Source organism: Sarcophilus harrisii, chromosome 3, assembly GCF_902635505.1.
Source record: "Sarcophilus harrisii chromosome 3, mSarHar1.11, whole genome shotgun sequence".
Taxonomy (NCBI): domain Eukaryota; kingdom Metazoa; phylum Chordata; class Mammalia; order Dasyuromorphia; family Dasyuridae; genus Sarcophilus; species Sarcophilus harrisii.
Genome location: NC_045428.1, coordinates 54179219 through 54194736, shown reverse-complemented (window position 1 = coordinate 54194736; position 15518 = coordinate 54179219). Strand labels below are relative to the sequence as shown.

The window sequence follows — 15518 nt, the reverse complement described above, 5'->3', positions numbered from 1 at the left end:
AGCATATCTATGTATATGTATGCACATGTAGACAGACACACATGTATGTTGCTCATATGTTTAGTACAACCAGGTACCATTTGTTTATTGTGTGCATCATGCGTGCGTGTATGTTATATGTGGGTAGGTATGTACATGTATTATGCACATATATGCTCACACATGCATATTGTATGTGTTTGTGCATATATGTGTATGTATATTATTGTATTTCGTATTCATGAATTGTATAGTTATATGTACATGTTGTATTATATATGTTAATGTTTATATATGTGTGCACACATTTACACTTATGTAATTATTTGTTCATAGGATTACAAAGAAAAAGTATAATGAAACAGTTATTTAAGTATATAGATAAATAATTATATTTTATTATAGTTTCTGTGTAATTCTATGTATTTTATTTTATGCATTTTAAGCTTGATTACATGAATATTACATAGCTTTCACCAGACTGCCAAAGGGGTCGATGACACAAAAATGGTTAAGAATCTCTGTTCTAGACCCAAGGGTTCTCACCTAAGGGCTTCCATCAAAGAATTTTTCTAAGTAGTGAATCCTGACTGACCTATATATCATGAGAGCCCCATCCTACTCAGAAAAAAAAAATCTCCCACTTGCCTAGCAAATATGTGAATTTTCTTTTTAAATAGTGTTCTTTTGGGGGGGAGGGGGTTGTTGAGTCAAGAATTTGTTCCCAGAAAGGCCCTAGTTAAAAATTCAATTATAACAAGCAATGAACCTACTAATCTTTAAGTCTATCAGGTTGATTACTGTCATTTAGCAGAGAGCAAATCCTAGAGAAATTGTAATTTGTTGAATTGTGTAATTGTGAGATTATTTAAGGCAGGGAAGGGGTTGAGAAAAGTCTGGAGCATAAAGTACTTCCTGGGAAAGAGAGAAAGAAGGTCTTGGCCTGTGGGGATATCAAAAATAAGGAGACTATTGAAAGGAAATTGGTGTGAGGATCTCAGAAATGAACTTTATCTAGGGACTGCTGCTCCCAAGTGATCTAAAAGATGAAAGGTGCAGATAGGAACTTCCATATAACTCATGGTTTGCATAGAAACTCTAATCCAGAATTGCAGTCTACATAGGAGTTGGTGAATGATTTTAATATTTCATGCGATTCAATGAAATTGTATAGAGTAATTTTGATGTATTTTATTTTTATGCTATTTATATTGCTCAGTGCATCCTTCCTTTGTCCCACAGAGCCAAAAAATAACAAAGAAAAAGAGAGAAAGGAGAGAGTAGTGAGAGAGAGAGAGAGAGAGAGAGAGAGAGAGAGAGAGAGAGTCTTAATGAATATATTGAAAAAGTTTGATACAGAATGTGATATTCTGTGTGGAATATCACACACTCAAAGTCCCTCTCTACCAGTTTTGCAAAGACATAAAATACCTTTTTGTCTCTCTTCTTTGGGGCCAAACTTAAACATTATATTTTTGCAACATCCCCTTTCTCTTGCTTTGTTGTCTTTGTCTTCTGTTACATTGCTGTAGTCATCACATATAATGTTTCTCTGGAATAATTATTAATCCTAAATAATTATTTAGTTTGTAGCACAAAGCCTATTCCATAGAAGATTCTTAATAACTGTTTATTGAATTTAACTAATGGCGCGTGAAGTAGTTGGAGGCAGACAAGGATTGTATTCCAACATACTTTATGAGAAAACAAAGAGTCAGCCAGTGAAATGACTTGCCCATAAAAAGGCAATAAATCAAATTCTCAAATTTATTTTCTATCCACTCAACAATGAATCTGACCACTGACTTTCAATATTCAGTGAAGCATGGACAGAGGGCAGACCAAAGACTCCCACAAATTCTCTGAAAAGGGGAAGCATCCAAGGACATCCCCAGATATTTCAGAAATAGGATCATACAGCCTCAGAAATGGGTCCATATCCACCTGAAACTTTCTCTGTGTATGGCAGCAGCATTGTCAGGTCCCTTTTTCTGAACACTATGTTTGCTTTGTCCAATATCACACTAGATTTTTTTGGCTATTACGTTACACTATTGACTTATCCTGGATTTATAGTTCATTAAAACCCTCTTTGCATGTCACATGCTCTCTGGGCCATGAATTTTTTTTACCCTAGTATTAAACTTTACATTTATCCTTAATAAGTTTCATCTTATTAGATGTACTAGCCTGACAAAGTCTTAAGGTCATAGATTTAAAACTTAATAGAACCTTTAAGATCATATAGCTCAATTGCTTCATTTCACAGGAGGAAACTGAAACCCAGAGAGAATTGATTTGTGCAAGGAATACACAAGTAGTAAATGGCAGACTTTTCTCTTGGGAGGTTTTCTCCCTCGGTCTAACATCCTATTGTGCCATATTATCTTTCAAATTCTGATTCTTCAATCTTATACAGCCCTCTCAGTCTCGTGCCATTTTCAAATTTAAATGAATGATATCTATACCTTCACCAAAATCAATAACAAAATATTAAGCAGAATACGGTTAGAAATAGAGTCTGATGGTTCACCATTAGATATTTTCTTCCAGATTTCTATTGCTCTATTAACCAGTATTCATAGGTTCACTGAGCTATTTTCCTATTCCAATCCAATTTCACATCTCTCTACCTTGTCCAGAAAATCAGCTTCATAAATATAATATGGAGTTAGGTAGAGAAAGGAATTGTGGGTGGGTAGCTGATATGTAAAGCATCTAGGGATTTAAATGGATTGCAAACTCAGATTGCTGATTTAGAATGACAATTCTCAAATCTAAGGCTATAAGCTTCAGAAAGGCACAGTGTCTATAAGAAGGGAGATGACTTTTCTCTCATGGGATGCTGGCCAGATCAGATCATATCTAGAATATTGTGAATATAGAATTCAGTTTGGATGTCACTGTCACATTTTAGGAAGGACTTTGATCAGCTGGAGAAAGTCCAGGGGAAGAGGTCACGTGTTAAGGACCATACTTAAGTGTGAAGGAACAAGATGATTCTCCAAAAGCCGCCACAGTTATGAATCATAACATACTTGAAGGAGTTGTAAATCAGCCTTTGCTGATGCAGATGTTGCTTGTGGATTGGGAATGAAATAAATTGGAGAGAAGAGGGAAGAGGAGAAAGGTCAGAAAATGTAACTGCCTCTCAGTCTCCTTGTATTGTTATCATCCTTTCACATGAAGGGATCTATTCTGCTGGTCAGAATTAGATCCCCAGCAGCCACTATAAGGTTGCTCCCATAACAGTCATGCTCTTTGAAGATTGGTTGAAAAAACTGGGGAGTTCCCAGAGAAGACAATGGGGAACATGATTGTTGTTTTCAAACATTTGAAAGGGATGCCATATAGATGAGAAAATAGACTTTCTGTTTGACATCTTTAAGGCAGAATTAGAACCTATTGATAGAATGGAGCTAGAAATAGATTGTGGCTCAAAAACAGGAAAACCTTTCTAACAATTAGAGGTATATTTAAAATAAAAGCAAGTTATTACAGGAAATAAGGTGAGTTCTTTCTCACTAAAGAATCTTTTAGCAAAACCTAGGCTTGTCAAAGATCTCAGAATTAGACAATCAGGGTCAGAAGAGACAATTCCAGTATTAACCTGGGAAAAATTAATGATCCAATATGTGATTTTGTGTGTGTGTGTGTGTGTATAAGAGGTGGAGAATTCTAATATGAGTCTCTTCTTGGATAAGTATATGCAAGTTTTATAATCAATTGCTTAACACAGGAATAGGGGAGGAAGACACAGCCTAGGGATCTGCCTGGGACATCCTTTTGAGTCTAGCTGGCACCATCCGTGTTCTCCTTAGTCAGCTTTTCTTTTCACTGATCATGTTGCTTTAAGCTATTGGCTAGCAGAGAGGCCAGCCAAGTCAATGTTAATAGACTAAAATCAACAGCATGGCTCAGTAGAGTGTTAATTGGCTTTGGACTGTACCAGTTTTCCCTTATGTTCAATTGGGCTTGAAAGAGGGGAAAGAGAAGGGAATCAGTACAAGGAATACTTTTTGTGTGTGTGCACCAATAAGTAAAATCAGCTATAGGACAGAAATATTTCTTACATGTCTGCTATGTGCCAAGCACTGTACCAGGGATATAAAAACAAAAAATAAACAGGAGTTAATACTCTATTGGGAGAGGGGAGATGGAGGGATAAATACAAAATACATACCAAACAGTTAAAATACAAAGGGGAAGGGGAAAATAGGGAGAACACTAGCCACAGGAGGCATCAGGATAAGATTCATCTGGAAAGAAGTACTTGAGTTAACCTTGGAAGATAAATACTGACACTGTAAGGCAGAGGTGAAAAGGGACACAGTTCAGGCATGATGTACAAAGGCAGAATCAGGAATGTCATGTAAAGGAAACAGCAATAAGACCAGATTGATAAAAAAAAATGGAATGTGCAAAGAAGAATTTGGAAAGAGAGTTTGGAACCAGGCTGAGAAAGACTTTAAAAGCCAAATGAATGAGTTTCTACTTTATCCTGGAGACAAGAAGATAAGGGAGCAGAGGAATGAGATGTTCAGACCTGCACTTGGGGAAGCTCTGACTGGCAGCTCTGGAGAACATCAGATGGGACTTTCTGCTCAAAGAACTCAGAGCTATCTCCCTGCCAGAATGAGATGTAATAGAAGAGGGAAGGGAAGGATATCAGTCTCACCACCACCCTGAAGTTTGTCTCTCATTTTATTCATGTTGTGATTAACTGGAATTCTTGAGTCATTAAATCCTTTCCTCGGCTAAAACTCTTGCTCTGACTACACCCTTTCCCTTTGTTAACAAATAACAAACATGTTTGCATGTGTACCTGTGTTCACAAATGTAACATAAAATAGGGCATTGAATAAATGGTTGATTTTCAGCGAAAATTTTTTTCTCATAGATCTTCTGCTTAGAATTATGGTACACCAAAATATGTGGTCAGTTCTGTTTGGGGCCATATAGCTTCATGAGTTCTGTGAAAATCTAAGGAGAGCTTGAATAATAAATCCTCAAAGGAAGAAGAAAGGATGAGGGGGGAAAAAAAACCAATTTATTCTAGCTTATGAGCTGAAGAAAAAAGTAAGGACTTCAGAATCAGAGTTTCTGAACCTTGTCAGCATATTTACAACTTAAATCTGGTGTATATGCCTTATGCAGCCCTATGCTGAATGGAAAATGGAAAATAACTCTTATGAATTGAAATGCCTGAACTTCCAAAACACTAAAATAACACAGCCCTGAATTATTTCCTGACATGTTACTGATGAACAAAAATAATACATAAAACCAATAGAAAGAGTCTTCTACCCCTGATAAATGACTTTTAATAGAATTGAAATGTGAAGAAACTAAAATATTTTATCGGTGGAGAGGCAGAAAGTATACAAATTACGTTAGCTAACAAGTGATTATACTTCCTGGGTATTTTATGGAATCAAGTCATCCTGGTTTTAAAATAGTTTAGAACTTGAACTAGAAATGTAATGGACTACAGCTTCTAACAAAAGTTGATATTCACCTTTTCCATTATTTAGATTGCTCAATTCTCTCATTAATGTGGCTAATCCCTGTTATGGTAGAGGTCAGAGGTCATAATTCATTCCTGCCTTTGCATGCTACAACTTTTATCCATGTTCTCCTAAAAATCCTTGTGGTGATTAAAAAGATTTAAGAGATATAGTTTCTGGGTAATTTAATCATTTTATTGATTATTAATTGATTAAGCATATTATTAATAAATGGATGATTATTTGACCATCCCTTTTTTAAGGCTATCATAGCAGTGAGCTCACAGTTTATATAACCCTTCAAAGAGTAGGGTTCATGGAGGTGGCAAGCACCTTTGGATAACACAATGGGAGGTGCGCTATATTAAAATGAGAACGATATCATATCATCCTTGGATAGAGAAACTATCCCTAGCTCCAGACCATCCTCAGCCTTAGGTTATCTCTCACTATATGAATAGTCCACCTCCTTTCACACACACACATACACACACACACACACACACTCCTGCTTCTCCTGTCATAGTCATGACAGATGATACCAATTCATGGCTATCATAAATTGAAATTAGGGTGTCTTGACTTAGAACTTAATGCTTTAGAAACTGTGGCATTTTATGCTTTGTAATCAGACAGGATGTCCAAAAGTATATTGATGTTAAATGAAATTTTGTTTCATGCATAAGCTCAGCATCACTAAGAAGCACACAATTTCCCAGAGGTAAGCCCATCTTCTCCCTCCCTCTTCCTTTTTATAAAACCCTTCTGGTCTCACTTCATTGTCTGCTACAGTATCTTTCTAAGAACTACAGTTACAATGCCCTCTCCAAGATTGTTCATAATTTGAACAATCAACATCTATTATCAATTTGATTTTTCCTGTTTGACTAATTAGGCTAAATTATTTTGAGTAATCTTGGATTTGGGAAACTTTACAATGTTCTAAGGCTTTATGCAATCAGTCTTCGTTCCTACTATGAGATGAATGAAAAATCAAATATAGTTCCTTTCACTAATGATCATTGAAGGCCTTGAACCAAAAAGCATTTTTTAAAATCAATTAATAAAAGTATTTTTTTTTTTTTGCTGAGGCAATTGGGGTGAAATGACCTGCCCGGGGTCATACAGTCAATAAAAGTCTTCATAAGAGAATTTAAAAAAAAAAATCATACTTCTTTACTCGGTTCTTTCCTTCCAGAGGTATTTATGGAATTTGGCCTTTGACATGATTTCATATAATTATTCCCATACATATATAAACACATGTATATATATATATATATATATATATGTGTGTGTGTGTAAAACCTATTTGCATGCATGAACATATATTTAAATACATACTGTTCCAAAAGCTTTTTGCTTTAATAGTTTATGTATATATATAAATGTGTATATATGTGCATAAACATATATATTTGTTCACATATTATTCACATCCCCAAATACAGGCAGAAATTGTATATACATGCATATACAAATATGTTCACCTATACATAAATAAATATGGTGTACCAAAAGTTTTAGTGTAGTTTTAAGTTTGAATACTTTATTATGTTTATTATTATCCATTCAAAATTCATTATAATTATAACTATTATTGGTAGTTTGATATTAAGTAGTTTTAGTAGTTTATGTATATTGAAATATATATGTACATACATTTATATTTGTTTAGACATATATTATTTATAATCCCTGAATGCAAGCAGAAAACATATCCATTTGCCTTTTGTATATCACTGGTTAGTGTTTCCCTCTGCTGCTGCAGAGTTAATCTATCATAAAGATCAGCAGATGTCCGAAAGTACATTGAGTGGCTAGTAAGACAAAACAAAAATGTATTTGATCTTCCCAAAATCTAAGATCAGAGAGATGTTTGTTCTGTTTAGAGAAATACAAACAGCATGCACCATCATTTATGAGCCTTGGACATATTTCAGGAAGACCTTTCATAAGAGTTCCTGGGAGACATCAGAGAAGTTCCTCTGAGAGAGGAGAGGGAGGGTTGTTGGCTTTGCTTTTGTGAACCACTTAGACTAATAAAGGAATCCTGCTCCCCGTTCTCCTCTCCCAACCCCACTTTGAAGGAATTCCTATTCCCTTTAAAACTGATTCATGTGATCCAGAACGGAGTGCTTAATGTCCTACTGATCAATCAAGAAACAATTGTTGTACACTTACTACATGTTTGGAATGGTACCAAGCACCCAAGATATAAAGAAGGATATGACAATCAAATTCTTTATGTACCACAGGAACCTGTTACATAAAGATTAAAAATAAAAACAATCCTTGCCCTTGGAGAGTTTACATTCTGTCAGGAAAAACAATAAGTACATATGTAAATATAAATATAATAAATACAAGATAATAATGGAATGGAGGTATCACCTCACATATCAGAGTGGCTAATATGACCAAAAAAAATAAAAATGATAAATGTTAGAGGGGTTGTGAGAAAATTAGGATGTTAATGCCTTTTTTATGGAGTTGTAAACTTATTCAACTGTTCTGAAGAGTAATTCCAAAAGGCTATAAAACTGTACATACCCTTTGATCCAGCACTACCAATACTAAGTCTATATCCAAAGACATCTGAAAAGGGGGGGAAGCGCCTATTGGCACAAAAATATTTATGGCAGCTCTTTTTGGGGTGGTTAAGAATTAGAAATCAAAGGGATAACTATCAGTAGAGGAATGGCTAAACAAACTGTGGTGTATGAGTGTGTCATGGAGTATTATTGTTCCATAAGAAATGACAAATGGAATGATTTCAGGAAAAACCTGGAAAGACTTACATGAATTGATACAAAGCAAAGTGAACAGAACCAGCAGAACATTGTACATAACAATAGCAATATTATATGATGAACAATTGTAAATGACCTTGCTATTCTCAGCCATACTAAAAGATTCATAATGAAACATGCTATCTACTTCCAGAGAAAGAACTGATATTAGCTGAATACAGACTGAAGCATACATTTCTTTCCTTCATTCCTCCCTTCCCTTCTCTCCTTCCCTCCTTCCCTCCTTCCTTCCTTTTTTCCTTTCTTCCTTCTTTTTTTCCTTCCTTCCTTCCTTCTCTCTCTCCTTCCTTCCTTCCTTCCCTCCTTCCTTCCTTCTTTATGTCATCTTGTACAAAAAATGTGGGAATGTTTTACATGACTGTATGCGTATAATCTATATCAGAGTGTTTACCATCTCAGGGATGAAGGAGCGAAGGGGAGGGAAGGAGGGACAGAATTTAAAACTCAATACTTTTTTTTTAATGTAAAAAAAAAAAAAAGGAATAGCTAGGTGACACCGTGGAATAGAGCATCAACCCTGAAGTCAGGAAGACCTGAGTTCAACTCTGGCCTGGAACACTTAACACGCTCTAGCTGTGTGACCCTGGGCAAGTCACTTAATCCCAATTGCCTCAGGGGAAAAAAAGCTTAAAAATCATTTTAATATGTAATTGGTGAAAAAATGAGATTTTATTTTTAAAAATAGAGGAATGGACATGTATCTGGGAGAATCAGAAAAGGCATCCTGTGGTAATTTCCACCTAAAAAAATCACCCAACAAGCATTTATTAAGTACCTACTATGTATCAGATGAGGTAGCTAGGTAGCTTAATTGATAGAGCACTGTGCCTGGAAGCAGGAAATCCTGAATTCAAATCTGGTCTCAGACATTTCTAGCTGTGTGACCATAAGTAAGGTTTTGTTGTTGTTGTTGTTTATACCACTCCAATATCTTTGCTAAGAAAATGTGTTCAAGCCAGTTCCAATGGTCTAGTGATGAAGAGAACAATGTGCAACCAGAGAGAAGACTACACAGTATTTTCATTCCTTTTATTGGTGTTTGCTTGCATTTTTTTTCTTTCTCATTTTTTCCTGTTTGATCTGATTTTTCTTGTGCAGCACAATGATTGTGGAAATATGTAGAGAAGAATTGTACACGTTTAACATATATTGGATTACTTACGATCTAGGGGAGGAAGGGTGAGGGAAAGGGAGAGGAAATTTGGGAACATACAGTTTTGCAAGAGTAAATGTTGAAAACTATCCATGCATATGTTTTGAAAATAAAAAGCTTTAATTAAAAAAAAGAAAAGAAAGAGAACTACATGGCCAGTTTTGGCATGTTTTGACCCGCAGGGTCACAAAGAGCCAGACACGATTAAACGTCTGAATTTTGGTCATTAAGCATACAAAAACAAAAAATAAAACTATTGCTGCTCCCAAGAAGTTTTATTTCCTTCACAAAATATTCACAAAACATAATTTGGAGGGGGAAGGAGAACAGTTCTCACTATGATCAGGAGCTGAATTTTGAAGGAAATTGAAGGATTTGAAGTGCTTAATAAGGAGGGAGTGCCCTCCAGTCCTGAGGGATAAAGTCAAGCCAGTTTGAACTACGAGCTGGGGAGGAATGTTTAATAAGGCAGAAAAGGTGGATTGCGGAGGGCTTTAAAGGTCAAACAAAGCAGTTTGAGTCAAAGAAAACAATGATTGGTCTGGATTCATTTTGTCTCACTCATTGTGATTCATCAAATAACATAGAAATTTATACTTGTTTTTCAACAAAATTTTCTTTCCCCATAGGGCTGTGTCTGTTCAGACAAAGGTCCATGTTTCTGTGACAGCAGGAAAGGCGATAAGGTAAGAACAAGATGGTGAATAACATTTTGCTCCTCTGCCTTCAACATGTTCCATTCATAAGATCCAGAAAGAGTGGTGTCCATTAGTTTTCCCAGCTGCTATTTTAATGTATCCAAACAGAAACATTAACCTGAAAGAATGCCTTGTTCAAGCCCTGGGCTGGCTGGCCTAAATACCAACAGTTAAATTGTAACTCTTTGGGTGGTGAGAGAGAGGCAGATAATTAGTAAAGTGAAGTTCCAGAGGATGTCCCTACATTTATGCACTGGCTACAATCTTGCAGAACACAGAGGATGACTGAAAACCACTTAGTTCAAGTGGAAACCACAATGGTTTATTAGATGGAAGCTGAATAAATACCGGGAGAAGAGCCAGTGTATGTCATGATCTCCGCCTCCATCTAGTGGGAAACAAGAGCATCAGAACCACAATCATTTCTGTGAGATTCAAATAAAGAGCCAATTCTGCGAGGATGTGAACTACATAATCTCAAAAGAGACTTCCAGCTCCAAGACTATGTCCCAGCATAAATTTGTCTAATCTTTTCTCTGGAGATGCATCACTAGTTCCTAAGATTTATCATTTTTCCAAATACGGATGTACCAAAAGAGACTGACACCCTTGGTTCTCAAACTTTTGTTTTCAGTATCTTTATCCTATTAAAAATTATTGAGGAGCTCTCCAAAGAGTTTTTCTTTATCTGGATTATATTTATAGACATTTACCATATTGGAAATAAAAACTATTTTTGAATTTGTAGCTCTCTAAAAGGGTTTAAGAGATCCCCAGGATTCTCTAGACCATACTTTGAAAACCACTGCCATAGGTTTTTATGAGTATTTTTAGTGCTGAAGTTCCCCAAATTGGATTTGGTGGATCATTCTATGCAAGACAATGCCTGGCATATAATAAGTGCTTAATAAATGTTAGTTGATTGACTTAATGAAAGTCAGAGTTGCAGAGCCTTTCATGTCAGGGCTTGTAAAAGTTTGCAATATATTGGCTCGTCCTTTCAGAAGCCAGAGTAAACTCAATGCTGCATGGAAAGCCAGGACAGGTTTTAGTGGAGGATATTCATGAATGGTACAATAATTTTATGTAAAGCCTTGAAGAAGGATTCTTTCAAATAACTAAAGAGAACACATTTTCCCCCCAAGTATTTCAGAAGCACTAATCACCCACAAACAAATAATATAGTAACACCTGGTCATATATATACACACACATATGTATGTGCATATATGTGCACATGTATGTATACTTATCTCAACATTATACATTTATATATATTATATATATATAGGTGTGTGTATTTTTAAATGTATAAATAAATATATACACACATATACATACTCATTTCAACAGGTCACTTAGACCTCTATTATTCCTGTTTCATTATACTAGTACTAGTCCATTTATACCTAAGAGTAATAAAATTTCATTTCTTTAAAATCATTTTAGCATTCTGACTTTTCTGTAAGCTAAGAGATGGAGGTAGGAAACTGGGAGTAAGAATGGAATGAGTGATCCAGTTAAACTTGTACCAAAAAAAGTAACTTATAGTAGGAATTAAAGCTAGAAAGACACGTTTGATGACAGATCACAGATAACCTAGAATTTTGTACTTTTGAAAATTAAAAATTCAGATTTTTTCCCCAAAAAAGCTGAATTATTTTCATCCTTTTGTATTAGAGGCAGGACTTGACCCCACTTCTTCCTGGTGTTTTATCCACTCTGTTCTATATGGTTCCATTTATGCATCTATTAACCTCATTGATTCTCCTTATTATCAATGATGAATGTTACTTAACTCAGACTATTATATCTGTCAGTCTATCTTTTTTTTCTGCTGCTGATTTATCTCCTAACCAAATAACAGGTTACACATTATAGTTCTCTGACAGAATAAGAGATAGTAAAGCCCATAACCAGAATGTTACATTCTTTGTCCTTTACCTAGATTCTACTTAAGACATTTTCTTGTTTTCTGTTGGAGTTATTTTTCCCACTTTGATTCCCTTATCCCCTTTACACTTCCTCACTGCTTAGTGTCTGCATTACTCAGCTCCGAACTTTGAGAAATATAAGGCTTTTAAAGATACCTTTGAGTATCTTTGTTAGATATTGGAGCATTGACAGGAGACCCTAAACATGGGCATTGAGTGCTTTTCATTTCACAAAGCACTTTTCTTACAACAGCCCTTTCAGATAGTTAGACCATGAGAGGTATCCCCATTTTATAGATGTAAAAAAGCCCTTGGGTTTCAAGATAAGATAATTCATCAGAAGTCAGCTAGCTGGTAAGAGTCAGAACCAGAATATAACCCAGCTCTTCTGATTCCAAGGTCAGCCCTCACAGAACAAAGATTCACATCTGGAAGAGACTTTTGAGACCATCTAGGCCCTAATTTCATCCCCTCTTTACCCCATCCAGCTTATTTTACAAACAATAAATTGAAACTCAAAGTGATTAAGTGATATGATATAGGTCAGACAGGTGATAAGTTACTAAGCCATAAATTCCATTCTAAATCCAACACTTTTTCAGCTGTGCCATAGTCTACTCTCACTATGACACCATGTTGTCTCTACAAATCTTTATGAAAGACAAATCTTATGATGGCTACAATTTCATTATCTGTTATTGGCCACTGGTGGCTATATCCATTCTGCCTCTACAGACAAACACACACACACATGTACACACACTTAAAAATTCACCATTGATGATGGTTGCTTGGTAATTCCAACATGACTTGTGTTTTTGCTGTGTTTTGAACAGGGTGAGAAAGGTTTTCCTGGTTGTCCTGGTACTCCTGGCCAGAAAGGACTGCCTGGTCCAGAAGGTATACCTGGACCTCAGGGACCCAAGGTAAATCAACTTCCAAGTTTGCATATCTTTTGCTCTCTGAGGATGTATAAGCTCAGTTGTTATGGGAACCCACCAACTCTACAGGTAGTAGGAAATGGATGGAACAACATAGCTTCATGTAAGTATTTTCTTGTCACATCTGGATGAATTCTGCTGAAGCCAGACTTGCCCTTAAAATGCTTCTCCTCTTCCCTTTAGCAACCCTAGCAACCCACCATTGGCATTCAGCATGCCTTAATTATTGAATTTGACAGTTCTTTGCTAGGATTATGTACTGAGCCTAGGACCAATTTTATAGCCTTTGTTTTTATTTCTTATTATTTGATTATAAGTCTATACTTGCTGGCATTGATAATCTGTATGAAGGAGGTTGGGGAAAATCTTCTTTTACCAAAACTACTAGCCACATATTATTGATAAATCATGATTTATAGGCTTGTCTGAGACACAACATCTAAGACCTTGGTTCAAAAATAGATGGGAGTATAATGAAGAAAGCAGCCAAATGTCTCACATTCATTCTGACTGGATAAAAAGAAAGCCCATAAATAGTGTTGTGGGCCAGGCCAGCTCAGGCTTGTCCCTGTGTTTCCAGCTTCAGATGAGAATGAAATGAAACATTCACAGACCATATAACATTTTTTTTCTTTTCCATCTTGTCTATTTATTTGTTTTATTACAGTTTCATCCTAAAATATACTCAGAATAATCAGGCTTCATAAGATCTTGGGCTAAATTTTCTCTTCTCTGAGCTTTCTTTTTTTTTAATTAAAGCTTTTTATTTTTCAAAACATATACATGAATAATTCTTCAACATTAACTCTTGCAAAACCTTGTGTTCCAATTCCCCCCCTTCCTCCACTCCCTTCCTTAGATGGCAAGTACTCCAATATATAGTAAACATTTTAGAAATATCATATAACATTTTTAAACAATTTTTTGTTCTGAATTCAGTGAACAATGAAAAGGAGTAGAGTGAGTTGAATTTCCATATGTAAAAGAGAAAAGAAAAAAGGAATCCATGTGAAACCACAAAATTCTATTTTCAGCCTATATTTTAAAGTATATGATAAATACAAAATATTAACATCAAAGATGTCAATTGTCTATCTTTCCTTCTGAACTTCTTTTGATTTAAAAATGATTTCATGACCCTTTTTTATTTATCTTCATTTTTTGTGGGGACAGCACTATTGTTAGCCTCCATCTCTCATTTAATCATAAATTAAAAAAAATGGAACATACAATCTTTGTATAAAATAAGAATAGTCAAACATAACAAATCCACATCATTTTCATGTCTAAAAATCTGCATCTCATTCCTATGAAGTTGTGGTTGGTCACTGTGTTGATCAGAGTTCTTAAGTCTTTTAAAGTTACTTGTCTGTACAATGTTGTTGATCCAAAAATTGTTCTCCTGGTCTTGCACTCTTTACAATGCTTAAATTTATACTGAGCTTTTCTCATTTTTTAAAAATTCAGATTGATCATCATATTAATTAATTCTAATCAGTTGTCATTCTCTAATTGATGGACAACTCATTGCTACAAACAAAAAGAGCTTCTATAAATATTTTTGTACATGTGGGTCTTTTCCTTTTTTTCTGAGGACATAGATCTAGTAGTGGTCTAAGCCATACAATTTGTTGATTGTAGATATAGTTGCAAATTTCCTTCCAGAATGGCTGAACCAATTCACAGCCCCATCAACAATACACTAATGACTCTAAGATTTAAGGAAATGAAGTTTACTCAACATTAACATGGAAAGGATATTAAGTAAAGAAAGCATTTGGTTCAATTGCACACAGTCCCCCTCAAAGTTCTTCCTGCATTTACCAGAATGGTACAACCAATAAAAAGTCAGAGCAGTGGGAAGGCTGTTGAGGTTGCAGAATACAGTTGTGAGCTGAATAACCAAGATGTCAGTGAGTCTATGATTCAAGCTGAATCTCCTGGACCAATTAAATCTCAAGGATAGCTTCATTGCCTTTTTAGGGAAAAATTATTCTTTATGGCAAGAACTTTCTAGTCTTATTATCATAATTACCAGCTGGTAAATGCTATTACAATAGGTTTTGAGACCTTTGAAAATTTCAGTACTAACTCAATAAAATAGCCCTTTGTCATGACTGTAAAATGTAGCAGGACTATATCCCAGCTCTATTGTTAAATTCAGATATATCCTCCACATTTGGATTCTGCCACAGATCTAAAACTTAAATATTACAATAATCTTACTCTGTAATCCTAACCTTTGTTTTAATGAACACAAGACTGCTTTATAAACAATCAATGAATTTCTATTAGAAATATATGTAAATTAAAGCATAGTTGTATATATACTGCCTTTCTTACTATGGGCATTAGTCAGACTGAAGTCTGCAATGATTAATCTCTTTAATCATGAGAACCCTATAGCACTAGTTATAACCTGGGTGAACAGAGAGGAAAATGGTTCATCTGCTGAATGAGTCTTTTAAAGGCTGGAATGTACTGTAACATTAA

The 15518-nt window shown here is 35.3% G+C and overlaps 1 protein-coding gene across 1 annotated transcript in view; it reads left to right on the top strand.

Annotated features, from left to right (window-relative positions):
- The window catches only part of COL4A3 (collagen type IV alpha 3 chain), a 145876-nt gene that overhangs the window by 51028 nt on the left and 79330 nt on the right, over positions 1–15518 (top strand). The window contains exons 2-3 of the mRNA XM_031957944.1: positions 10082–10138; positions 12921–13010. Of these exons, the coding sequence (XP_031813804.1) occupies positions 10082–10138; positions 12921–13010 (147 nt within the window). The remainder of the gene's footprint in view (positions 1–10081; positions 10139–12920; positions 13011–15518) is intronic.